The sequence below is a fragment of the Dendropsophus ebraccatus genome, chromosome 7 (assembly GCF_027789765.1).
Source record: "Dendropsophus ebraccatus isolate aDenEbr1 chromosome 7, aDenEbr1.pat, whole genome shotgun sequence".
In the NCBI taxonomy this organism is placed as follows: Eukaryota; Metazoa; Chordata; class Amphibia; order Anura; family Hylidae; genus Dendropsophus; species Dendropsophus ebraccatus.
In genome coordinates, this window is record NC_091460.1 from 117,283,134 (window position 1) to 117,310,274 (window position 27,141).

General features: G+C 44.4%; 1 protein-coding gene across 3 annotated transcripts in view; it reads right to left on the reverse strand.

Annotated features, from left to right (window-relative positions):
- RCHY1 (ring finger and CHY zinc finger domain containing 1) overlaps nucleotides 1-24,070 on the reverse strand; it is a 29,256-nt gene extending 5,186 nt beyond the window's left edge. Inside the window, exons 1-6 of one of the 3 annotated variants that reach the window (XM_069976771.1) lie at nucleotides 23,829-24,070; nucleotides 19,016-19,135; nucleotides 9,567-9,682; nucleotides 8,018-8,096; nucleotides 7,604-7,648; nucleotides 1,976-2,034 (exon numbers count right to left, since the gene is read on the reverse strand). In XM_069976771.1, the coding sequence (XP_069832872.1) occupies nucleotides 1,976-2,034; nucleotides 7,604-7,648; nucleotides 8,018-8,096; nucleotides 9,567-9,682; nucleotides 19,016-19,135; nucleotides 23,829-23,900 (491 nt within the window). In that variant the 5' untranslated portion in view covers nucleotides 23,901-24,070. Of the gene's footprint in view, nucleotides 1-1,975; nucleotides 2,035-7,603; nucleotides 7,649-8,017; nucleotides 8,097-9,566; nucleotides 9,683-19,015; nucleotides 19,136-23,476; nucleotides 23,641-23,723; nucleotides 23,777-23,828 lie in introns of those variants that run through there. The other 2 variants (XM_069976773.1, XM_069976772.1) reach the window with 2 other exon arrangements.
- Between the last annotated feature and the right edge of the window lie 3,071 nt (nucleotides 24,071-27,141).

A 27,141-nucleotide genomic window follows, 5' to 3' on the forward strand; every position in this document is an offset into this window, starting at 1 on the left:
ATTTTATAATACATCACAATCATATCCTTACAAAATGCACAGAATCTGCACACAGTATGTTAGGATTATGCAATTCTGGACAGTGCCCTTTTACACTTATATATATATATATATATAAAAATATATACACGTATACACACACACACACACAATATATTATATATATATATATATATATATATATATATATATATATATATATATATATATATATATATATATATATATATATATATATATATATATACACACACACACATACGGGTTGACATTACAATTTTGCCAATCAGCAAACTTTACTGGCCAGTACATAGTCAACACGTGACTATACTCAGATGATTACAGGCATGCACACATGGTTTTACTTGGGCTCAACGTGCTAAGCTTTTGAGTCCGAGTCAATACATGTAATGTGAACCTGGCCTAAGGTGAATGATGTTTTTAGTAATAACGCCATAGAAAAATACTATTGACATTTTTTTCAATAAAAATTTTGGCTCAAGTTTTCACAAGGAACACAGGATAGCAATGCCTCTTTGAAGCCAAAAACTACAGTTTGGGCATTATTTCTAGTGCAGATTTTGCTAAAATGGTTTTAGGGTGCCATATGCATTTGCAATGCCCCATGGTATCATGGTACTGGAAACCACCTCAGAAGTCTCACCATTTTTTAAACTTAAAGGGAACCTGTCACCCCCCATGCCGGGGTGACAGGCTCCCGACCCCCCGTTAGAGACCCCTATACTTACCTCATCCCGTCGGGTCCCGCTTCTGGATTCGGTCGGGTCCCGGAGATCTCAGCCGCTGCAGCCCGGCGCGCGCGCTGACAGATGAGTCCAACACTCATAGAGAATGACGGAGCGCTGGACTCTCCTGTCATTCTCTATGGGTGTTGGACTCATCTCTCAGCGCGCGCGCCGGGCTGCAGCGGCTGAGATCTCCGGGACCCGACCGAATCCAGAAGCGGGACCCGGCGGGATGAGGTAAGTATAGGGGTCTCTAACGGGGGGTCGGGAGCCTGTCACCCCGGTACGGGGGGTGACAGGTTCCCTTTAATCCATCTGAAAATTCATCTAGGAGTAGACAGAGCTTTTAGACTCTACAGTTGCCTTATGGGCGCCATTTTTTAGTACAGCTTTTGCTGGAATGGTTTTAGAGTCCCATGTCACATATGCACAACCCCGACAAAGTACCCCATTTTGGAAACTCAAGGAATTTATTTAGGAGTAAAGTGAGAATTTTGACCCGATATTTACCAGTGTTTTTCAGAAATTGATGGTGCAAAATAAAAACTGCAATTTTTCCAGACAAGCCATTCCAGTGCATTGCATGTTGCACTCCATAAGACATGACATGACATGAGACACACACAATAAAATAAGGCTTTTGAGATACCAAATGTATACTGTTTTCTAAAATTTTCCTACTTTTCCGCATGTCTGGGTTCAGCAATGTTATCCAAATTGTAACGCTCAGTGTTTGTTTCACCGCACGTGCTTTTTAGAGCGACTCTGTACCCACAATCTGTCCCCTCCCAAACCGCTTGTACCTTCGGATAGCTGCTTTTAATCCAAGATCTGTCCTGGGGTCTGTTCAGCAGGTGATGCAGTTATTGTCATAAAAAAACAACTTTTAAACTTGCAGCCTTGTGCCCAACGGCCGTGACTTGGAGTATCTGTGCCCTAACCTTGCACCACCCCTCCACACGTGACATGTGAATGCGGCCTTACCTTTATCCTCAGCATAATTTTTTGTTAAATCTTGACTTTAATATGCAAATTAGATGGTTTGGTGCACTGCTTAGCACAGCTATAAAAAATTTTTACCTTCACACTCAGTGCCCCATGTGCTATGGAAACCTAACAGCAGGTTAGAGTCCTGTTTTTTTCAGTTCCACAAAAATAATTAGGCTTTGAGATGTAGTAAAAAAAAAAAAAAAAAAAAAAAAAAGTGCCTTATTTCGGTACATTCTCACCTGTGCAAAAGATGTCCACAAGGGAGAACACGAGCACCAACTCTGGAAGTATGTAAATCCTGTATAATAATACAAAAAAAAAAAGATTTAGAGTGTAACCTTTTATCTGCTGAGAAATCAAAAGCATGCAGAGTTATAAACACAATATAGTCCTCACTAGCAGAAACATTCTGAAAATACCGGTAAGTGCCAGCTCCAGTCCATTTTGTTTATGCTGTCCTGAACAGGCACTGAACAGCTGATCGGCAGGGGTGATCAGCACTCCACTGATCAATGACCTGGATAAGCCATCCATCTTTTTTGCCTGGAAAAGCCCTTTAATATTTCTGAGCTGTGCTTTTGGCACCCACTGATTAACAACTTTACTGTATTGAAAGAAAGTTGTTAATCAGAGGCAGCTGGACAAGGCTTGGTAGTGTCCTCGGCTTAGTGTGCAGAAGATATACAGTGATTGTGCAAGATCTGCTGCATTAGCAAGTTCTACACCGCAAGGGTCTCTGTGCTCCGCTAAGATAGGACAGCATAAAGCTTAGGACAGATTGCTTTATTTACTGTACAATAAATGAAAGAATTTTCAGATGTCACAAAATGAATGCAGATTTTCACTGCAGACTACACAGCAATGTATGGTGCAATACGTCTAGATGTGGTTTGTTACAGAAATCTCTGCTCTAAGTGCATTCAATTTTAAAATGTTGAATTGTAGAAATGCTGTGGATCTTAATCTTATTTTTTTTAACATTGTTTGATTACTCATGTGGATTTGCAGTAAAAATCTATCTCATCTGATCATACCCTAATGTCTAATAGAATGTCTGGTCAAGGACAGGGATTGAAACACAGACGAAAAGTATTAGAGATGACTGAACTTGCCGAAAGCTCGAGTTTGCATGAACCCAAATGATCTGCATTTAAATCCCGCTGCCTGGAGAAGATGGATGCAGCCTGAGGACTGCCTGGAAAACATGGTTCGCTCATCTCTAAAAAGTATCCCTATATTATGTGTCCAGTACTAAGGCTATTTTTTTTTGTCAAACTGCTAACATAGTGTAGCATACATTGGAGTTTTTTTTTTTCTGTATGGAGAAAAATATATATTCTGCCGTTTGGCAAACAGGTGTGATCAAATACAGAAGAGTATTCATGAGGAATGGATGACAGACTGCTATGTATGCATGCTCTGGTAGTCACTGCTGTGAGGGATAAGTGAGGAGCCCCCTTCATAACCAGAGGATATATTAGTAAGATGAAAGCGACTTCTGCATGCTGGAGTCTGAGGGTCCTATTCCATTAGCGATAATCGGACCGATTCGGCCGATTATCGCTCCGTGAAATAGAGACAACAGCTGTCATCGGCTGATCGTTTACTTAGGTTCAAACCTAAAACCATCGGGCACCAACCGACGGGTGACCGACGATTTCACAAGCACCATACATCACTTACACATGTTGCAGGTCTTCTGCGCTCCTTCTTCCTCCCGGTACAGCGTGCAGCAGCAGCTTCAGTCAGTGATTGGCTGAGCGGTCTGTCAGCTCAGACAGGACCCATAGAAACTGCTGCTGCGTGCGGGACAGGGAGGAAGAAGGAGCGCACGAGAAGCCCTGCAACATGGTTAGGTAATGTATGGTGTTTAAGCAAGGGCTGCAAGGACATCGGCAACTATGTCCCTGCAGCCCTCGCTAAATGATTATCGGGCTGTGCAATAGGCCCAGTAAACGATCGCTGATCTAGCAGATCGGTGCTCGTTTACATTATTGATCGGGCCCAATCAGCCCGTGGAATAGGACCCTGATCGCTCGACATTTGATTACCAGTGGCTAAAGAAATTGGATGCAGCCTCAGGTAGTCTGGGAAAAGATAGGTCTGGATGTGATTTCTGGGAATTTGAGTGTGGTGGTAAAAAGCAAAACAAAACAAACAAAAAACCTGACAAGTTTATAAGAGGTATTAAAGATAATGATCCTTTTTTTTAGAATGGAAGTCAATGGAAGAACAGATGCACACAAATGCATCTTTTTTTTTAATCCGTTATTGCAAAAAAACAGTGAAAAAAAACGGATAGCAAAAACGTAGTATGACCCCAGCCTTACAGTAATAGTAAAACAAAGCGCTTCGCTGGTCCCAGGACTGGATCCAGCTTTTCCAAGCACCTGAAGCCGAGCAGCACTGAGTTCAAAGACACCTGTCTCACAAGCCGACCGCAGGTACTAGCAAAGTGCTTCGTTTCACTATTAGTGTAAATCCGCTCATCCCTAGTAACAACCTCTCAACACAATGGCTGTCTATGTGTTGTTTATTTTTATTACTGCTTGGCTAAAAATACTCCCTAAAAATGCTTTGAGGAGTATGTTTATGTAGTGCGACCTCTGCTTGGATGGCAGTCAGATTATGAGCAAATCAGCAAAATAATACTAAAAAAGATAAATCCTATCCATGTGACCATTCAGTGCCCTGCAGAAATGTGTAATAAACTGAGACTTCTTAGGCTTTACAGAGAAATCTATATACACCAGTTCTAGTATATAATATCCATATATCAAACAAAGAATATCCATGGTACTAAGCTCAAAAGATTTACAGATTTATAGTCAGATCTAGTAATATCTATGAGGTTATGAAATCCACATTTCATGATGACACTATAAGACGACAGCACGCTTTCTGAAATTCAGTAGTAACGCACTGGCATTACCCGTGAGTCTGGCTATAGCTTTTTCACTAGTCTTAATAACATATTTGACACGAGAACTGAAAGGGTATTAGCACTGTTTTATGTTGGGAACATAATGGTAAACTCAAGAGACTAATATTTATTGGATACATTTATTACAACTATGGCTTTTTACAGGTGATTTGTGGTACCTTGATATTTCTTTTCCTCACTTAACTGTATATGCTGCAAATCTTGGTTAAAGGGGAACTCCACATGAGGAAAACTTGTTTTCTATTAAAAGCACATTAAAAGTTATATAGATGTGTCTATATAATGTATTACCATATCTGTACGGTTTTGCCACACTGGTAGGGAATAGAAATCCAGAAAGTGAAGAAAACTGGCCTCTGTGCCAATTCACATTGTCGCCTGCTCCCACTGCTCTCCCACCTTAGAAGACAAATCTTCCATGCCTCTGTCTCACATTGTGTGTGTTTGCTGAGCACAGGCTGATAATGCAGACAGGGGGCAGGGTGTGATGTCACAGGAGGCTTGGCTGGATTAACCAATCCCCTGAGTGATTCACCATCTCTGACCGGCCAGAAGCAGCTGCTGCAACTTCGCTGGTTGTGCAAAACTCTCCAGTGAAATTAGGGCTGTGTTCACAGATGTTGGAGTTTCATTGCAGTACTGCAGCGTATTCCCAAAAATGATGCAGTAACACAATTACATGATGCTAAATGGCAGAGAGGATCAGAGCCGACACTGCTAATTCCACCTGGACAAGAAACAAGGCATCAACAGTATATCCCATGTAAGATAATATCGGATAAACTCCTTATTATGGGGCTCAACTTCAAAGATAAAAGATGCTTGATCATAATATGTGCGAGGAAATTAAAAAAAAAAGTTTACATGAAAAAAAGTTCTTTACTTTATTCCAATATCAGCGTTACAGGTAGAAAATACAGTGTGGTGTTACAGGTAGAGAATACAGGGTGCTGTGTGATGTTACAGGTAGAGAATACAGCGTGCTGTGTGGTGTTACAGGTAGAGAATACAGCGTGCTGTGTGATGTTACAGGTAGAGAATACAGTGCTGTGTGATGTTACAGGTAGAGAATACAGCGTGCTGTGTGATGTTACAGGTAGAGAATACAGGGTGCTGTGTGATGTTACAGGTAGAGAATACAGTGTGCTGTGTGATGTTACAGGTAGAGAATACAGTGTGCTGTGTGGTGTTACAAGTAGAGAATACAGTGTGCTGTGTGGTGTTACAGGTAGAGAATACAGGGTGCTGTGTGGTGTTACAAGTAGAGAATACAGTGTGCTGTGTGGTGTTACAGGTAGAGAATACAGGGTGCTGTGTGGTGTTACAGGTAGAGAATACAGGGTGCTGTGTTACAGGTAAAGAATACAGTGTGCTGTGTTACAGGTAGAGAATACAGTGTGCTGTGTTACAGGTAAAGAATACAGTGTGCTGTGTTACAGGTAAAGAATACAGTGTGCTGTGTTACAGGTAAAGAATACAGTGTGCTGTGTTACAGGTAAAGAATACAGTGTGCTGTGTGGTGTTACAAGTAGAGAATACAGTGTGCTGTGTGGTGTTACAGGTAGAGAATACAGGGTGCTGTGTGGTGTTACAGGTAGAGAATACAGTGTGCTGTGTTACAGGTAAAGAATACAGTGTGCTGTGTTACAGGTAGAGAATACAATGTGCTGTGTTACAGGTAAAGAATACAGTGTGCTGTGTTACAGGTAGAGAATACAGGGTGCTGTGTGGTGTTACAGGTAGAGAATACAGTGTGCTGTGTTACAGGTAAAGAATACAGTGTGCTGTGTTACAGGTAAAGAATACAGTGTGCTGTGTGGTGTTACAAGTAGAGAATACAGCATGCTGTGTGGTGTTACAGGTAGAGAATACAGCGTGCTGTGTGGTGTTACAGGTAGAGAATACAGCGTGCTGTGTGGTGTTACAGGTAGAGAATACAGCGCTGTGTGGTGTTACAGGTAGAGAATACAGTGTTCTATGTTGGTGGGAACATGATGAAATGATAAAGTACTGCAAATAATTCAGTAATACAATAAAACTGCAATGTGTGAACACAGCCTAGATGTTCTGCAACAGATTTGGGCGGGGAATGGGCAGGGTGGAGGACTGTGATGAACAGCTGATGGAAAGCATTGCATTCTGGAACCTGTAGTACTGTGTACAACTGCTCAACCAGGAAATCCCCCAAAGCAAATGGATTTTTGGTAGTTTCAAAACTGGGATAGATAGGTAAGTAATGCTATATGCTTCTGCAGAAGTTTCTTTTTTTTTTTTTTTACCTCTACCTGGAGTTCCCCTTTAAAGGTTACTACCGTGCAAAGCCAATTCAGGACAAACAAAAGGATGCTGGGTTCACAAGAGTGTTTAATGCTCCATCGGTTTCTTTGTTCCGTTTGGGCAACAAGGAAACAGAAATAAACTGATTAGAGATGAGTGTGACTTGAGCATGCTGGAGTCCAATCATTCTGCATCTGAATACCGGTGGCTGAAGAAGGTGGATGCAGCCCTAGGGAGTCCTGGAAAATAATCTATAGCCGTATCCATGTTTTCCTAGCTCCCTAGGGCTCCATCCAGCTTCTTCAGCCCTGGTATTCAAATGCCGAATGATCGGACTTGAGCATGCTCAAGCTGTGTTTATCTCAATTCTCTTCCCAGAAGGAAGCAAGCTTGCTCAGCATCCCTATAAGTCAATGTTTGGCTCATGTAAAAGCCTTAGAACAAGACTGATATACCAGGGATGTTACAACCAAGCCAATATCTCTCCTAAATGGGACTAAAAGGAATCCAATGAGAGTAAAAATTCTTGTTATTAAAACATTTTAAAAATGCAACACTATGTGGTAGGAACACAGAGAGGAAAATACCAATATGAACTGTACAAAGAAAGTAGCAGTACAATAATACATTACCGACTAGTACTTACCTCTAAACATATAGGGCAGTCTTGCCTTGACACATTTTCTATGCACTAAAGAAAAAAAAACATTTTCAAGATTTTCTGCTAAATCCTCAGTCTTGGATATACTTATATACTGTATACAAGATAATAGCAGTCCAATTTACAGCAGCATACAGTAATCCAATTCTCTAAACATGGAAATCAATATATAGATTTAATAATTACAACAAAGAAATATTATCAACAAAAATACTTTCTGTACTATCACGGCTTAAAACAACAAAAAAAAAAAGTATCTTTACAAATCTAATAAGTGTCACTACGATCCCCAGCATTAACGTTACTAGTGTTCTGTACAAATCCATTCAGCTCCATTATTTTGTCATATTGGTCAAACATATTTATTACACACTAAACAAACAGATATTGATCTCTTACCTTATGGTTAACTTTGACGCTTAACGGCAGACATAAATTACACTTTGTGCAGTGTTCAAACAGTTCCTTTGGGCCAATCCTATAAAAAAAAAAAAAAAAAAAAAAGAAAAAGAAAAACAGACATTTTCACTCACTAGAGATAGAGGATACAGACAGTAAAGACAACTTGACATGTCGGGCCTAATAATTATTACATAGGAGAGCCTGACGGATTTTAAAATTAAAAAACAAAAAAAATTAATTGTCAGTAATGTCAGATATTCCTTTTTTTTATTCATATGACTGACATATCTTTCGGCACTCTACAGAGGCTATCCCATCAGTCCTTGTCTCCACTGGGTCCACAATCTACCCTCAATATTTTTTTTATGGTATTGGGGAACAAATTGGAATACCCAGAGGAAAATCCCTATGCAGAGAGTGACATCAGTGCAGGGACTGGTAAGTATAGCTGGCACATCAATACACTGAGGGCTACAGAACTGCCCCAAATGCACCAAATCTAATTTATCAGTAATGGCGCAGCAGACCTTGGTAATAAAGGTATGTTCACACTCCCCGTCCCCTGTCCTACTGCAATCCATGAGCAGGTTAGATATGTCTGACCTGCTTCTAGATTCCCTTTAAAGTGTCACTATTTAAATTTATTTTGCAGAAATCAATAGTACAGGCGATTTTATGAAACTTTGTAATAAGGTTTATTAGCCGAAAAATGCATTTTTATCATTAAAAAGCAGTTTGAAGCTCCCCCCCACGTCTTCATGATTTTCTATGGAGAGGGGAGGGGTGGAGGGAGATGAGGCACCAAAACAGGACGACAAAGAGTTAATTTACAGCTACATCACTGGGCTATCTCTTCTGAAGTCAGCACTGACCTCTCTGACCTCTGAATACCGGCTTTCACACAGCTCCCGCTGTGTAATCCTTTGTTCTCTGCTGCCGACTCCTCTCCCTCCTCCATAGAACAGACAGGACTCGACTGATGTAAAAGAGTCGAGATTTCCTGATAATGAGCAGTGAATGAGAGAGGAGGGGGGGGGGGGCCTGGGGAAAGCCTTTTTAAATGCAGATAATGGCATATTTGCCTAATAAACCAAATTACAAAGTTTCTTAAAATCGCCTGTACTATTGATTTCTGCAAAAAAAATAAAAAAAATAAAATGACAGTGACACTTTAACACATGGCGGATGCCAACTGTATGCACGGTAGCAGCCAGCAAGCTACAGTATTATAATTTTTGGAGTGTGTGAGGAAACCCCAAAAGGGGTATACAGCTGCTACTGAACACCCAAAACAATATGCCAAATGGTCCGATAGTCTAGATTTATCAAATTGCCTGGAACCCACATGGTCTGTTTTTTTCCCCACAGTAACAAATCACCGCTCAGGTTTCATTTCATCAGAGCAGGCTAAGATACAAAACCTGAGCCGCAATTGGCTGCTGTAGGAGAAACCAGTGTGTGGGTAGCTTGATAAATCTGGGCCAATGTGTCACGTCCTGCTTCCCCCCCATTATTAAATGCACTATAACACTTTGTTGGTTCGTACCTGCATATACCGCAGCCATCACAATGATATTGCTTCTTGTCCTTATCATAGAGATGACATATACCACAGTAATAGTCCCCAAAAATGTGGTTACAGTGTTCACAGGTCTGCTGGGCCTGTAAATAATTATAGGGGAAAAAAGTATCAGTATTTGTAGAAGAATTGTACAAGTATTGTGTATCCGTCCCTGTCTGCAATGGCACGGACCCTTAGGGCCCTATTCCACCGGTCGATTATCGTTCAGATTATCGTTAAATTGTTCGAATCTAAACGATAATCGTTCTGTTGAAATGCAGTTAACGATTAACGACTGAACGAGAAATCGCTGATCGCTTTATAAGACCTGGACCTATTTTTATCGTTGCTCGTTCGCAAATCGTTCGCATTGAATAAGACATCATTCAGTCGTTCGCAATAGATACGAACGCAATAGCGAATAAATAGCGAAGAAAAAACGATCGCAATTACGATCATAAGTAACGATTATCGTTCCATGGAAATGAGTGAACGTTTTCAGGTCTTTCGAAATAGTGGTCGTTTGAGATCGTTAATGATTATGCAAACGATAATCGTCCGGTGGAATAGGGCCATTAGATTGAAGTGAGTGGATTTGTGCCGCTAATGCTTGCCAGTAATTTTTGCAGCAGGAATCATGACCCTCTCACATAGCAACAGATCTGTACAAAATAATGGATAGAATACTGTCCCAGAATCCTTACTGCGGACAGTATAATAATGATGTGTGAAAGGAGCCTAAGGAAAACCTTGAAAATTCAAAGAGGTTTGCGCCCTGATAATTGGCCCATGCAAAAGGGCCCACGATCAGAAGATGAATGCGAAACCTCTTGATCTTAGGCTGATCGCATCTTTCATGCAGCCATTTAAGTCCTTATTAGCAGCACAGTTACCTGAGTAAACAAAAATGTGGGTCTGGGAAGACACAGTGTTTAAGCCTTGTAGAAGGGCCTTTAGTTACTTATCTTACTGCTTAGTTGGAGGGCAGTCTCCTGTCTGCTACAATGTGAATGTGGACTCATTTAGAGAGACTTTCTTGCAATGTTTGCCAGTTGTTTATATGACTGCAACTCTGTAATGCTCTGTATTAGGGCTTGGTGATATACCGTGAAAATACCGATACCGTCTCTGGCGTCGGTTAACCGACCTCAACTTTGCCAGGATGGTATTTTCACTATCTCCCTCTCTGAACCTTAAGCGCTGCACAGGTTGGAAGAGGGCTCATAAGTACTTTCTGTACAGGGACGCACAGACAGCACATAGGAGACTGGAACCATGTATCTAAGCACCCCTGGAACCCCTAACTCCCCGCCAGGCACAGTGTCTTAGAGCGCCCCCCGCCTGACACTTTGGAGCGAGCCCCAGCCCGGCACGGCACTTTGGAGCGGACCCCCCGCCTGGCACTGTTTTAGAGCGGACCCCCAGCCCGGCACTTTACACCCTTCACCCCAGGACATAGAGGGACAACTGTGCAGCATGGTGTGTCAGCGGGCATGCTTACAGGACTGTGGTTGAGGTGGTCGCTAACTGCAGGAAGCTCGTCCAGAGGAAAGGTCAGGGTCTGCTGTATTTTTGTGTAACACTACAGCAATGATAAGTGTTCGTCGCTTTGTAATGAGGAGAGGGAGAGCGGGGGTCACCTGACTGGACACGGACTATGAGGCAGGGAATGATATCACTATATTCACCTATGGAAACCTGTATTGTGGTGACTGATAACTTACCCCAGTGTCCTCACAACCCCCCCTATAATGTGCCAGTCATAGTGGCCCCATAACAGTTCCACCTACAGCCCCCCTATAATGTGCCAGTGTCCCCATAACAGTGCCACCTACAGCCCCCCATAATGTGCCAGTGTCCCCATAACAGTGCCACCTACATTCCCCCTATAATGTGGCAGTGTGCGCATAACAGTGCCACCTACAGCCTCCCTATAATGTGCCAGTCATAGTGTCCCCATAACAGTGCCACATACAGCCCCCCTATAATGTGCCAGTGTCCCCATAACATTGCCACCTACAGCCCCCCATAATGTGCCAGTGTCCCCATAACAGTGCCACCTACAGCCCCCCATAATGTGCCAGTGTCCCCATAACAGTGCCACCTACAGCCCCCCATAATGTGCCAGTGTCCCCATAACATTGCCACCTACAGCTCCCCTATGTGCCAGTGTCCCCATAACAGTGCCACCTACAGCTCCCCTATGTGCCAGTGTCCCCATAACAGTGCCACCTACAGCCCCCCATAATGTGCCAGTCATAGTGTCCCCATGACAGTTCCTTTGTACTGTCACTTATCTAAAATATACACATCATTTATAGTGTGTGTCCCTGTACCGTCATCTGCATATAGTATATACCCATCATATATACTCTGTGCCCCTGTAGTACATAGCTGTACACCTGTGTACATACACGTCCTGTAGTGTGTACATAGCTGTATACCTGTGTATATACAAGTCCTGTAGTGTGTACATAGCTGTATACCTGTGTATATACACGTCCTGTAGTGTGTACGAAGCTTGGGTTGCTGCTCATTGAGTTACTTTTTTTTTTTTTTTTTTTTACACTTTATTGAAACAAAATACCGCCAGTTTGGCACAGTCAAGTGGGTGTGGCTTATTAAAAGGGGTGTGGTTTACAAAAGGGGAATGCCATAATTATCATTCAATTATTACCGCAACTACATGTACGATTACCCGCGATATTGATTTAGGCCATTATCGCCCAGCCCTACTCTGTATTGTTTCTGTATGTGACGTGACTTTCAACATGTACTGTACCTCACTTATTAACCCCTTCCCCCAATATGACGTCCAGGGACGTCATGAAAAGCAGTGGCAAAACGCATCATGATGTCCCTGGACGTCATGGCTTCCCTGCCTCCCCCCGCTGACCCTATCTAAGATCCAGCAGCAAGAGGAGGCTGTGTGACACAGCCTCCTCCTGCTGCCTCTGCCCGGGGGGGGGAGCCGCGCTCCCCCCGGGCAGTTAACCCCATAAACGCCGCGGTCAATGCGACCGCAGCGTCTATGGGGAGATTCCGTGTCCTCCCGCCGATCGGGAAGCGGGGGGAGGCTGCAGAACGTTGCCTCCCCCCACCGCCACTAACAGTGTGTCCCCCGGCCCCCTCCCCTCGTCCTCCGATACCGGCGGATCGCCGCTATTACCGTTATAGCGGCGATCCGCCGGTACCGGGCATTACCGGCGCCACCTTACATCTCCCCCCACCGTGAATCCACGGTGGGGGGAGATGAAAATGTATCCCCCAGACCCCAGATCAGCCCCCCTAGTGGGCGATCACTATCCCTCCCCGGGCGGCCATCACATCCAAGATGGCCGCCCCCATCCCTGCGAACAAACGAAGTTTGTTCGCAGGGATGGAAATGAATAAATGATCAAAGCCCCATGCTCTCCGCCACCGGAGGTAGCGGAGAGCATGGGGCAGTGATCGGGGACCCCCCCGTGTGGTCCCGGAGCAGGCGATCAGCGGTATATACTATATCCTGTTCCCAGTGCAAAAAAGCACTTTTTATCCCGTCACCATAAATCATTGGTGACAGGGGATAAAAAGTGATACAGTGTCGCCCCCCACCCCCCCTGTCACCCCCGTCCCCCAGTGACCCCCCCTTCCCCATATACGTTACCTGATCCTGGAGCTCCGTCCTCCTCGGCGTCCAGGCTGATTCTGAAGTGCGCATGCGCTCCAGAATCAGTTATCTCGGAAAATTTTAAGTGACAGAGACCAATTTGGTCTCTGTCACTGAACTATGATTACTGTGACAGAAAATATCACAGTAATCATAGTAACATAGTGAAAATAAATGTATAAAGTACAAAAAGTGAAAAACATACACAAAAATAAAACACACACTTTTTATTATAGTAATAATTGCAGTTTACTCCCAAATTACCCCTAACCCCCCCAGGTTGCCCGTAACCACCGCAGGCTGCCCGTATCCGCCCCAGGTTGCCCATAATCACGCCAGATTGCACGTAATCACCGCACGTTGCCCATAAACACTGCACGTTGCCCGTAACCACCGCACCTTGCCCCTAACCACCGCACCTTGCCCCTAACCACCGCACCTTGCCCCTAACCACCGCACCTTGCCTCTAACTCACACACGTTGCCAGTGACCCCCTCCAGATTGCCCGTAACCACACCAGATTGCCGTTACCACCCAAAATTACATGTACCCCCCCCTGATTACCTATAAGCACTTCAGTTTATCCATAACCACCCCATGTTGCCCGTAACCACCGCAGATTGTCTATAACCCCCCCAGGTTGCTCCTAATCACACGTAATTCCCCCCAGATTGCCTCTGACTACTGCACGTTGCCCCCGACCACCGCAGGTTGCCCCCGACCACCCCAAATTGCCAGTGACCCTCTCCAGATTGCCCGTAACCATGCCAGATTGCCTGTAACCACCCCAAATTACAGGTACCCATCCCAGATTACCTACAAGCACTTCAGTTTATCCGTAACCCCCCCACATGGCCCGTTACCACCCCACGTTGCCCGTAACCATCCCAGATGGTCTGTAACCACCCCAGGTTGCCCGTGACCACCCCAGGTTGCCCGTGACCACCCCAGGTTGCCCGTGACCACCCCACATTACCTGTAATCTAATTTTTTTATTGTATTTTAGTAACTGCGCTATTCTAATAACTACTACTAGCTGCGGTTTTGCTCCAGCAAATTGGCGCTCCCTTCCTTCTGAGCCCTGCTGTGTGCCCATACAGTGGTTTATGCCCACATATGGGGTACCGTTTTACTCAGAAGAAGTTGCGTTACAGATTTTGTGGTACGTTTTTTCTCCCATTCCTCGTGAAATTGAGAAATTTTTAACTAAACGAACATATTATTGGAAAAATTCGAGTTTTTCATTTTTACTGTCTTATTTTGAATACTTTCCTCTAATACCTGTGGGGTCAAACCGCTCACTGCACCCCAAGATGAGTTCTTTGAGGGGTGTACTTTCCTAAATGGGGTGACTTTTGGGGGGGTTCTCTTCTGCGGACACTACAGGGGCGCTGCAAACGCACCTGGCGCTCAGAAACTTCTTCAGCAAAATCTGAACTGAAAATGCTAATTGGCGCTCCCTTCCGAGCCCGGCTGTGTGTCCATACAGTGGTTTATGCCCACATATGGGGTACAGTTGTACTCAGGAGAACCTGCGTTACAAATTTTGGGGTGCGGATTCTCTCATGTTCCTTGTGAAATTGAGAAATTTCAAACTAAACGAACATATTATTGGAAAAATTTGAGTTTTTCATTTTTACTGTCTAATTTTAAATACTTTCCTCTAATACCTGTGGGGTCAAAATGGTCACCACACCCCAAGATGAATTCTTTGAGGGGAGCACTTTCCAAAATGGGGTGACTTTTGGGGGGGTTCTCTTCTGCGGACACTACAGGGGGGCTGCAAACGCACCTGGCGCTCAGAAACTTCCTCAGCAAAATCTGCATTAAAAAAGCTAATTGGCGCTCCTTTTCTTGAGCCCTGCTGTGTGCCCATACAGTGGTTTATGCCCACATATGATGTACCGTTGTATTCAGGAGAACCTGCGTTACAAATTTTGCAGTACTTTTTTCTCTGTTCCTCGTGAAATTGAGAAATTTCTAACTAAACGAACATATTCACAATGAGACAAAGAGTGAGGCGGTCGGCACTATTAGCATGGGTGAAGCTATTAGCGGCACAAGGAAGGTAACTCTAGAGAGACTTGCATAAGTGGTGCTACCATGCATGAGCGAAAACAAGTTCATTGCAATAGTGACATGTAAAAAAGAAGGCAGCAAGGTGCACTCACCATTATGCGATTGTGTAGCTTTTATTTAGGATTCAGATTCAATCCATGCGGGTAATGTGGACGCCAACACCCTCCACTGGGATCCCAGTGGAGGGTGTTGGCGTCCACATTACCCGCATGGATTGAATCTGAATCCTAAATAAAAGCTACACAATCGCATAATGGTGAGTGCACCTTGCTGCCTTCTTTTTTACATAAACGAACATATTATTGGAAAAATTCCTGTTTTTCATTTTTACTGTCTAATTTTGAATACTTACTCTAATACCTGTGGGGTCAAAATGCTCATCCTACCCAAAGATGAATTCTTTGAGGGGTGTACTTTCGAAAATGTGGTGACTTTTGGGGGGATTCTGTTCTGCGGACACTACAGGGGCTCTGCAAATGCACCTGGCGCTCAGAAATTTCTTCAGCAAAATCTGCATTAAAAAAGCTAATTGGCACTCCTTCCCTTCTGAGTCCGGCTCTGTGCCCATACAGTGGTTTACGTCCACATATGGGGTACCATTGTATTCAGGAGAACCTGCGTTACAGATTTTGGCATGCTTTTTTTCTCATGTTCCTTTTGAAAATGAGAAACTTTAATCTAAACGTATATATTATTTGAAAATTTTCATTTTCGATTTTTTTACGGCCTAATTGTGAATACTTTCCTCCAGCCCCTGTAGGGTTAAAATGCTCATTATAAACCTAGATTAATTCTTTAAGGTGTCTATTTTCCTAATTGGGTCACTTATGGGGGTTTTCAGGATACCAGACTTCTAAATCCATTTAAAAAAAGAACTGGTCCCTAAAAAAATCAGTTCTGGAAAGTTTCACAAAATGTGATAATTTGCTAATAAATTTCTAAGCCCCGTAACACCCTAAAAAAGTAAAATATGTTTCCCAAATTATGCCAGAATAAAGAGGACATATTGGTAATGTGATTTAGTAACTAATTTATGTGCTATGACTTCCTTTTTTAGAAGCAGAGAATTTCAGAAGTTCATAAAATGCAAAATTTCCAAATTTTTCATGATATTTTGATGTTTTTCACAAAAAACACACAAAGTAGTGACCAAATTTTGCCACTAATATATAGTGCCATATGTGACGAAAAAAACAATCTCAGAATCGCTAGCATACATTAAAGCATCACTGAGCTATAAGCGCATAAAGTGAGACAGGTCAGATTTTGAAAAATGAGCCTGGTCATTAAGGACAAAACAGGCTGCGGAGGCAAGGGGTTAAAACTACTAAGAAGTAAATAGAAAATCATCTGTAAATATCACTGCAAATGCTGGTTTCACACAGCATATGAAAGTGCTTGTTTTATGCACTGCATACAGGTTACACTTATGTAAATGACACTTGAGTATTAGGGAAAATATCAAGCTTCACTTTTATGAGCAAGAAACCTAAAACCTCAAAAAAGAAAAGAAAAGAAACTTGTATGTGTCTGGATTTGGGTCAAAGTTACTAACGTGTTTCTCCGAAGACCTACTCTGAAAATAAGACCTAGGGTCAATTTTATAGGCTTTTTGGAATAGGCCTGAACCAAATGTACGCCCTAGTTATAGTCAGCTGACAAGATCCCTGACACTGGGTGCTGAGCATCAGCCAATCAGGGTCAGACTTTGGTATGCTCCGCCCTAGGGCTGGGCGATATTGGCCTAAGTCAATTGGCCTATCACGGTTTATCGCACATGCAGCCGCGGTAACGATAAATTAAACGATAATTATGACACGCCCCTTTTAAAAGCCACACCACTTTTGAAAACCCCATTTTCTGATGGTAATACAAACGTGGATTTATTCCATATAACAATGTCCAGCAAACTTCACGAGTAATACACAATGTTTTGGCGTCTCCTACACCATTTTCAAGTGGCATTTGAAAAAGGCATAGGAGATGCCGGAACGTCGTATATTACTTGTGTAGTTTGCTGCACATTGTGATATGGAATAAATCCACGTTTGTATTACCATCATAGTGCTGCAGAGTATTTTTTACTTGATCCAAGGTCTGGGATTTGTGTGCTGCCTTTACTGTTTGCGATAGATAGATAGATAGGACTATCTCTCTGTCTCCTATCTATTTACCTATATCTTTCTATCTAATATCTACCCCCGGTCACACTGTCACATGCTGCCCTGCCCCCCCTGTCCCACACATACAGTGGCTGCAGCGGTCAGGTATGGGGTCGGCACCTCCATGATACCCCGGGCACCGCTCTCTCTCGCACAGGAATCCTGTCACAATCCTGGCGCATATATATCTGCCGGCAGCGTCCCGGAATGAGCGTCACACATGGCTGCTTCCAGCACTGACAAAAGATAACTGGGCACCGTGGATTCCTGTGCAGGACAGAGTGCGGTGCCCCGTGGAGCGAGGATGTGCCGACCTATACCTGACCCCCTGCAGCCACTGTATGTGCGGGAGAGGGGGGTCACACACTAGACACACTGCGGCACTGGATGCAGCCTGTCACATCTTCAGCCCCCGCAGCAGGATCTTTCATCCTTGCCCTGCAACAGTAAATGTGCGACCTGGCTGGGATCGGGAGGTTAACCGGAGGATAAAGCTGTCCAGCCCCCACCTCTCCACCCGGCACCCCTCTCTCTCCCTGCACCAGAATGCTCGGCGCCCCGTGTGCTTGCAACAGGTAGAAATGTGAGGGTGATGCTAAGGAGCAGAGACGAAAGGGAGATTAACTAAAGGGAGCAGAGCATGCGGCCGCCGGGTGAGGGGAGGAAAAATACCGCAGATACCGTCCTGGCCGAGTTGAGGTCTGTTAACTGACGCCAGTGACGGTATCAGTATTTTTGCGGTATACCGCCCAGCCCTACTCCGCCCCCACCTGCTTAACATAAACGGCAGAAAAGGCAGAGTAGGGGACAGAGGGTACGTGGGCCAACCAGAGGGGGAGGTAACAAGTGTGGCGACTACCTGCAGAGGTGAGGGGGGAAATGTATACAGTATAGGGGAGGAAGGGAGGTATACAGAATGGGGGGGGCTTACTACAGAGGAGGGGGATGTATACATTATGGGGGAAGAACTACAGAGGAGAGGGGGTTTATAGTATGGAGGCCTCACTACAGGGGAACTTACAGTTTTGGAGCCTAACAACAGTGGGACATATAGTAAGGCAGCTAACTATCTATAGACTGGGGCTTCAGTGACCTACCCCAAAAATAAGCCCTAGCCCTAAATTCAAAGAAAAAAAATAATGTAAGACCCTGTCTTTATTTCGGAGGAACAAAGTACTAGCACATTCAGTAACTGAAACCAATGGGTCTGCCAGTGTATGTGGCCGTACCTTTCTATCAGTATATGAATTTACAGTATACCTCGAACATAGGCTGATTTATACATGTGAACACAGCCTAAAACTCCCAGTTTTGTATCGGTGTTAGACACAGACCTGCTTAAACTACTATATAAGTTACAGGGAATACATAATTTTTGTGCTGAAGGCATGGAGATGGGATAAATAACACACTCCTCTCTGCTCACGGCTCTGGAGAACAGTATGAAAGCTGCATACAGCCACTAGATGTCCTACTTGTGATCACTGACCATCCTGGCTGTATGACGCTCATGTGTATGATCCTCCTGCAGTCATGTTATGTACCTGTTGAATGCATTTGCACTTCAAGCACTGGACCTGAGTGACCTTAAAGCGATCCATCTTATGTGTTTCCTCGTTGTCATGGCAAAGGCGACAAGTATAAAATTTACCACAGCAAGGTGCCTAAAGGACAAAGGGATAAGGAACAGGTATAATAATATGTAAATGTCAATGAGACAGAAAAGTACAGTATAGTCAGGGACAAAATTTGTACACAAAATTCGTACACCCAAATAGAATAATTCTCAAAATAACAAAGCAACTAAAGAAATATCACAGTAATAATAGAACCTGATCTAAATACTGAAGTCTTTTGTGGGTGAGAGGGAAAATAAAACCATTGGCAGAAATCCAGAGGAAAATAGGACAGGTTCTATAATTTCCTGACCTATTTCCTGGAACGCTCACCCTTCAGGTTTCATGTCAGTGGGGCAGGCAGTGAAGTTGCTGGATCCTTAGCCGCCCTTACTGCGCCTGCGCTCACATCTGCCTCCAGCTGTTTTCATACTTCACCTTTCCTTTTGCCCCTGCTGCAGCATGCGGCTTGGTACTTGTGACCCTGCAAGAAAAAAAGCTGTAGGCAGACGTGAGTGCCGAAACAGGAGTGGAAGGGGCAGCTAAGGATACGGCGACTTGATTGCCCGACCTGTGCCACTGACATGATACCCAGGGCTCACGCTGAGACTACAGCGCTGACCTAGTTGGACTGGGTTTATCCCAAAATTAAGGCTGGTTTCACACGGCAGAAATCAACTGTGTTTGTAAGCCAAAACCCTCATAGCGAGATGTCAGAAGTTTTTATCTGTGAGGGTCTGGGTGCAAGGAACCCAGCCGATCCCTAGAACAAAGGGGCAGACACACTTATCAGCATGCACTCTTCTCCTTCATCTCCACAAACAGGTAATACAAGTGGTCTACAGAATTATCTATGAAACTTTTGCCAATTACCCAATACCAAAAGTCTCATAGGCTTCCATTATAACATACAACGCTTGTTTTAGCAATCGATCTGTGGGAAGGGGGTCTCAGCACCTGGATCTCCTTCCACACACACTCCTGACATCTTATCATGACATGTCAGATTCATTTAACCTCTTAAGGACGGAGCCAATTATAATTTTTTCCTCCTTGTATATATAAGGCCATAGCACTTTTTCACCTAGTAACCCACATGGGCCCTTATTTTTTGCATCACTAATTGTACTTTGCGATGGCAGACTTAATTTTTGTATAAAATATGCTGAGAAACCAGAAAAAAATAATTATTGCTTATAACGCTTTTATCCTTTAATCCATGGGGCTGTGTGAGGTGTCATTTTTTGCACCATGATCTGTTCTTTCTATTGGTACCTTGATTGTGTATATACGACTTTTAGATCGCTTTTTATTACAACTTTTCTGGATTCTATGCAACCAAAAATGTGCAATATTTTCAATTTGGCGGGTCTTTGCGCTTACGCTGTTTACCGTGCGAGATCAGGAATAAGATAAATTAATAGTTCACACGATTATGCGGGCGGCGATACCAAACATGTTTATTTATTTATTTTTAATTATAAAATAGAAAAAGGGGGGGGGGGGGTGATTCAAACTTTTATTAGGGGAGGGGATTTTGTATTAATGAAAAAATATATTTTTTTTTTTACACTTTTACAGTAATTAGAAGCCCCACTGGGGGACTTCTAATACAAGTACACTGATCTGCCATAGAGATCAGTGTACTTGTATTACACAGCACCGCAGCTGTATTGCTTTGGTCTGTTGTAGACCATTGCAATAAAATACTGAACCGGGATCAGCATCATTCTGACGCTGAGGCCCGGCGAGATGAAGGGATCCCGCCAATAGCCACCAGGGATGGGCTGCATTTAAGACAGTTAGATGCAGCTGTCATGTTTGACAGCTGCATCCAAGGGTCTTCATTAGCAGGAGCGGCGATCGGCCCGCTCCCACTAAAAGCCGCGGTCCAGTGCAGCAGATAGCGGGACGACCCCCCTCTGAACTCCTCTTGCGTACCGGTACGACATATGTCCTTAACAGGTTAGAGGAGAAGTCTGGTGAAATTTTTATTAAAGTATTGTCTTGCCCCCCAAAAGTTATACAAATCTCCAATATACACTTATTATGGGAAATGCTTATAAAGTGCTTTTTCCCTGCACTTATTACTGCATCAAGGCTTCACTTCCTGGATAACATGGTGATGTCACTTCCTGGATAACATGGTGATGTCACTTCCTGGATAACATGGTGATGTCACTTCCTGGATAACATGGTGATGTCACTTCCTGGATAAAATGGCGATTTCACAACCCGACTCCCAGAGCTGTGCGGGCTGTGGCTGCTGGAGAGGATGATGGCAGGGGGACACTGAGGGACACAGGGCACTGGGGGGGACACTGAGCATCCCTCTGCCATCATCCTCTCCAGCAGCCACAGCCCGCACAGCTCTGGGAGTCGGGGCATGACATCCCCATATTCAAATCGTCCCTGCGGCAGCACAATAGACGGTTATCACAGTTTCCACTTCCTACTAACAGAAGAACCAATCACAATTAAACATGAATAATAATGATCATTAGAACATGGGACAAGCCCCCATGCTATAAAACCCCCCACAGAACCACACTAGGTGTGTTTTTTTTCTTCTGTTCTCCTCTTAGAAGAACCTTTCTATCCTATCAAGGGGTGTCATGAGTGTGTCTCATCCTCCCCTCCCCTGGGTCACCTGCTGCCCGGTTTCAGGTCCAGGGGTATAAAGATATGTAACGACAGCTCTGTTCTAAGGTGTCTGGGAGCTTCTGGCATTGTAAATCCAGCCTGGCGGCTTCCGAGCAGTGTCAGCCGTGGACCCGTCCTCTGCAGTATGTCTGGTGAGTTTGGGGGAGGGGCTTCTGCGTACGTGTGTATCGGCGCTGATCGACATGTGCGTGGACCTAATCTCCCCATTCTCCTGCATTTGATTATGCTGGCTGTCTTGGAGACTCCTCCCACTCACCGGTCCTCGTTCCGGTCCGGGAAGTAAAGCCTTGATGCAGTAGTAAGTGCAAAGAAAAAAGTATTTTATGTGCATTTCCCATAATAATTGTATATTGGTAATTTGTAAAACTTTTGGGGGCAATACAATACATTAAAGTGTCACGGTCGTTAAATTTTTTTTTGCAGAAACCAACAGTACAAAATCATGAAAAAGCAGTTTGAAACTCTCCCCAGTCTTCATGGTTGTCTATGGAGAGAGGGAAACGAGGCAACAAAACAGGACAACAAAGAGTTCATTTACAGCAACATCACAGGCTATCTCCTCTGACAGTCACCACTGACCTATCTGACCTCTGAAAAGCACTCTGAATAGCTCCCCCTCTGAGTAATCCTTTGTTCTCTGCTGGGCATTTCTCCTCGGTCTCTCCTCCCCCTCCATACCTAAGACAGGATCCGACTGATAAAAAAAAACAGTCAAGATTTCCTGATTCTGAGCAGTGGATGAAAGAAAGGAGGGGAGGGGACACCTGGTGAAAGTCTTTTTGAATGCAGATAATGGCATAAACCCAATAACAAAGTTTCTTAAAATCGCCTGGACTATTGATTTCTGCAAAAAAAAAAATAATAATAATATTAATATATATATATATTTATTAATGACAGTGACTAAGATTTTCACCAGACTTCTCATTTAATGGGGAAGTCTCAGCAGAGAGGTGGTAGCAGAGAGCACTGTGTCCACTGGAAAGAATACAGCACTTCCTGTAGGAAATATGGCAGCTAAAGACTGAATTTTTTAAATAGAAGTAAATTACAAATCTATTTAACTTTCTGAAACCAGTTGATATAAAAAAAAAAAAAAAAAAAAAAAAGATTTTTGCACCCCTTTAAGTACTGGAAGACTTTTTTTTAACAGAAGTTAAACTACAAATCTCTGGCACTTTCTGACACCAGATGATTTGTAAGAGAACGTTTTTTGCTGGAGTACCCCCTTTAAATAATAGTTACACTTTAAAGCAGGGATGGGGAACCTTCGGCCCTCCAGCTGTTGCAAAACTACAACTCCCATCATGCCTGGACAGCCAAAGCTTCGCAACTGGAGGGCCGAAGGTTCCCCATCCCAGCTTTAAAGAGGACCTGTCTCCCCGTTAGAGCCCCCTATACTCATGTGATCCCGCTTCTGGAGATGGTCGGGTCACGGAGATATCGGCGCCCGAAGCCCGGCGTGCGCGCTCCTCAGATAAGTCCAACGCTCATAGAGAATGACAAGAGGGTCCAGCACTCCGTCATTCTCTATAAGCGTTGGACTCATCTGAGGAACCAGCACGCCGGGCTTCGGGTGCCGATATCTCCGTGACCCGACCATCTCCAGAAGCGGGACCCGGCGGGACCACGTGAGTATAGGGGGCTCTAACGGGGGTCGGGAGCCTGTCCTCTTTAAGCAAACCACAAATGCAGTGTTAACCAACCCCTCACCACAGACAGCACCTGGTAGATGGCAGCCTGGCGTCTGTCATCTCATACAGCTCCCTCACCCTCCTGAGATGTCAGGTTACATGTAATATGAGGGAGACTGATGACAGCCCACTGACAGCCAGTGTTACGACCCAGCACGGGCTGCTAGGACGGAGCACAGCAGCAGTGACCGGGCAGCAGGTGTGTGAGCAGGACAGCACATGCCACCAGGGTCACTGAGGGGTCAGAACAATGGCCGCCCCCCCGACCATGCTGACACCTCTGGGGTCCCCTCAGCACTACACCCGGGCTCTATAGGATGCCGGTACAGCGGTCTCCTCCATAGCGCAGCACGTGACCCCCGCACTGTACCGGCCGCCCTCACCCTCAGCTCGCAGCCTCTCGCGTAGTGCTCACAGCCGACCGGCACCTCCATGTCCCCGGAGCCCGCAGCCATGTGTGACCTCAGGAAGCGGAAACACCGGGGAGGAGACTGGTGAGAGATGCAGGAGCCGCCGGCAGTAACCGTGTCTATCACAGAAGCACCCGGTGCCCGCGCCTCTCCCCGCAGCTACCGGCAACACACGGGCAGCGCAGTGATCTGAGATGGCGGGAATATCCCACGTGACAGCAGCGCCCTCTACAGGACGCGGAGCGCACTTCCTCTGTGTGGGGAGACGCTCGTGCTGCAGCTTATTACAGTGACAGGCACGAGAAGAATGACGCAGTATATGGGGCTAGGTTCACACCAGGCGGACTTATTTGTCGTAATAGACAATCATTCTGTGGCAATTTTTATTTATTTATTTTTTAAAGGGAACCAGTCAACTCCAAACTCCCTATAAACCTAATAAACTTTGTCAGTAAATTCTGGAGCTGGATGCTTATCGGATTAGTCAATATGTTAAATCTGCTGTATTGTGGAGCCTAACGTCTTGGTACTGCGTATGACACGGAGGGTATGTCCTCACTACGGAATCCCGGCGGATTCCGCAGCTTGTGGCATTTCCACTGGTCCCATAGGCTTCACTGTATGGTTTGACAGATTCCGCTGAAACCGCTCATTCTTCAGGTGGGTGGCGGAATCTGCCAAACCATAGAATGAAGCCTATGGGACCAGCTGAGCTGCGGAATCCGCTGCGGGTGATCTGCCAGGATTTCATAGTGTGGACATACCCTTAGGCCCTGTTCACAATGGGGAAAAACGGCGGAATTCCACTACGGAGCTGTCCGCCGCAGAATCCCGACACGCTCAGTGTCCTGCATTGGGTCAATTGGAGAGCGTGCGCACCTCTGCTTCCCCTCTGCTCAAAGAATTTACACGCGCTGTACTATTGACCCATTGCAGGACACTGAGCGCGGCTGGATTCCATGGCAGATCTCTCTGCAGTGGAATCCTGCTGCACTCAGTATCCTGAATTCCGCTTCCTTTTTTGCTTATTGTGAATGGGGCCTTACACATTGTAAAAGGTCAGGTTATCTCAGCCTTAGGACCAGTTCACACAGACAACAAATCCTGCCAGCCTCCGTGTCATACTGGCTGTCTATGGGAGGATGCATGCCTCCTCTCTCCGTGCAGAAGAATTGACATGTCAATTAGGGTATATTTACACTGAGCAAAAGTGTCGGGGATTCCACAGCAGATCTCTCCACCGCCTGCCTCAGTGTCTCTATCGGTGAGCTTGCGCGCCTCCGCCCCGCTGCTCTCTGCACAAAGAATTGACATGTCATTGCGTGCAAGCCCTTCCATAGAGACACTAATGCAGACTGGATTCCGCATGGGATCTCTCCACTGCTTTTGCTCAGTGTGAACACAGCCTTATACAGCAAACCATCTACCTACAGTGGGGAAAAAAAACATTTGATACGCTGCTGATTTTTCCAAGTTTTCCCACCTACAAAGAATAGAGAGGTGTGTAATATTTATCGTTGGTAGACTTCACCTGTAAGAGACAGAATCTATACAAGAAAATCCCAGAAAATTACATTGTATAATATAAAGAATGATTTAGCATTTTATTACATGAAAAAGTATTTGGTACAATAGAAAAACAAAACTTAAAGGGAACCAATCTGCCCAAGTGGGCTGATATGGTTTCTTAGAGGGCTGTATAAAGCTCCTGAGTAGCCTGCTGCACCCAAGTAATAAAAGTTCTTTTTCTTCCATATAAAGCTTCTGTTGCAGCTCCGCACCGTTGCTAGTCTGTTCATGGAAAAAACACAAAGCGATGTACCTAGTGGTACATTCGCTTTAATATTTGGCGCAAAAACCTTTGCTTGCAGTTACAGAGGTCAGACATTTCCTGTAGTTCTTGACCAGGTTTACAGGCCCCCGTGGCCGAGAAATCTGCTTGTCTAAAAGGAGGCTGATTTTTAGTTCTCTCCAAAGATTTTCTATTGGGTTTAGGTGTGGATTCTGTTTTGGTCACTCCATGACCTGGAAATGCTTCTTATGGAGACGCTTCTTAGTTGCCCTGGCTGTGTGTTTCAGGTTATTGTCATGCTGGAAGACCGACACAACCCATCTTCAATGATCTTACTGAAGGAAGGAGGATGTTGGCCTGCAATACATGGCCCCATCCATCCTCCCTTTAGTCCGGTGTAGTCGTCCTGTCTCCTTAGCAGAAAAGCACCTCCAAGGTTCCTTCTCACCAAGCTGCCTGCCTAGTGTCATGTAGCCCATCCCAGCCTTGTGAAGGTCTACAATTTTGACCCTGGTCTTCTTAGACAGCTCTATGGTCTTGGCCATTGACATGTGATTGATTGTGGGTACAGGTGTTTTTTTGTTTTTTTTTCTACAGGTAAAGAATTTGAACAGGTGCAGTTAATACAGGTAATTAGTGCAGAGTAGTAGCAGCTTTTAAAGAAAAACTTATGGTCCTTTTACACGGAACGATTATCATTCGTTTTTGCACTATAACGATCGCATTTGAGCGATAATCGTTCGGTGTAAACGCTGCGATTGATCAAGCGACGAGCGAGAAATCGTTCATTTTGATCTTTCAACATGTTCTCAAATCATCGTTGATCGTTCGGAAAAAATTTGCAGATCGTTCAGTGTAAACAGTCTTTCAACGATTCCACCTATGTGTGAGATAGGCTTAAGCGATCGCAAAACGACTGCAAATCGATTTTTCCGTACGATGTATCGTTCCGTCTAAACACTGATCGTTTTTAAAAAAAACATTGTTCATTCAAAATCGTTAATTGTGCGATCGGGCGAATTGTCGCTCCGTGTAAAAGTACCATAATTTGTGTGAAAGCCAAATCTTGCTGGTTGGTAGGTGATTAAAAACTAATTTTCCCCACTGTATATCCGAGTCTATAGGCTTAGTATATTACTATAACTCATCATATATGTAATTAAAATCTATATTGTTTGTCTGCATACGGATTAGTATCTGTACCTTTGGGGTGGAAACATTACCACTGTGTTGCCTAAATAAAGGGTGTATATGTAAAACCTTCATTCAGTAGAGATGAGCGAACCTGGAGCATGCTCGAGTCGATCCGAACCCGAACGTTCGGCATATGATTAGCGGTGGCTGCTGAAGTTGGATAAAGCCCTAAGGCTATGTGGAAAACATGGATATAGTCATTGGCTGTATCCATGTTTCCCAGACAACCGTAGAGCTTTATCCAACTGCAACAGCGACCGCTAATCAAATGCCGAACGTTCGGGTTCGGATTGACTCGAA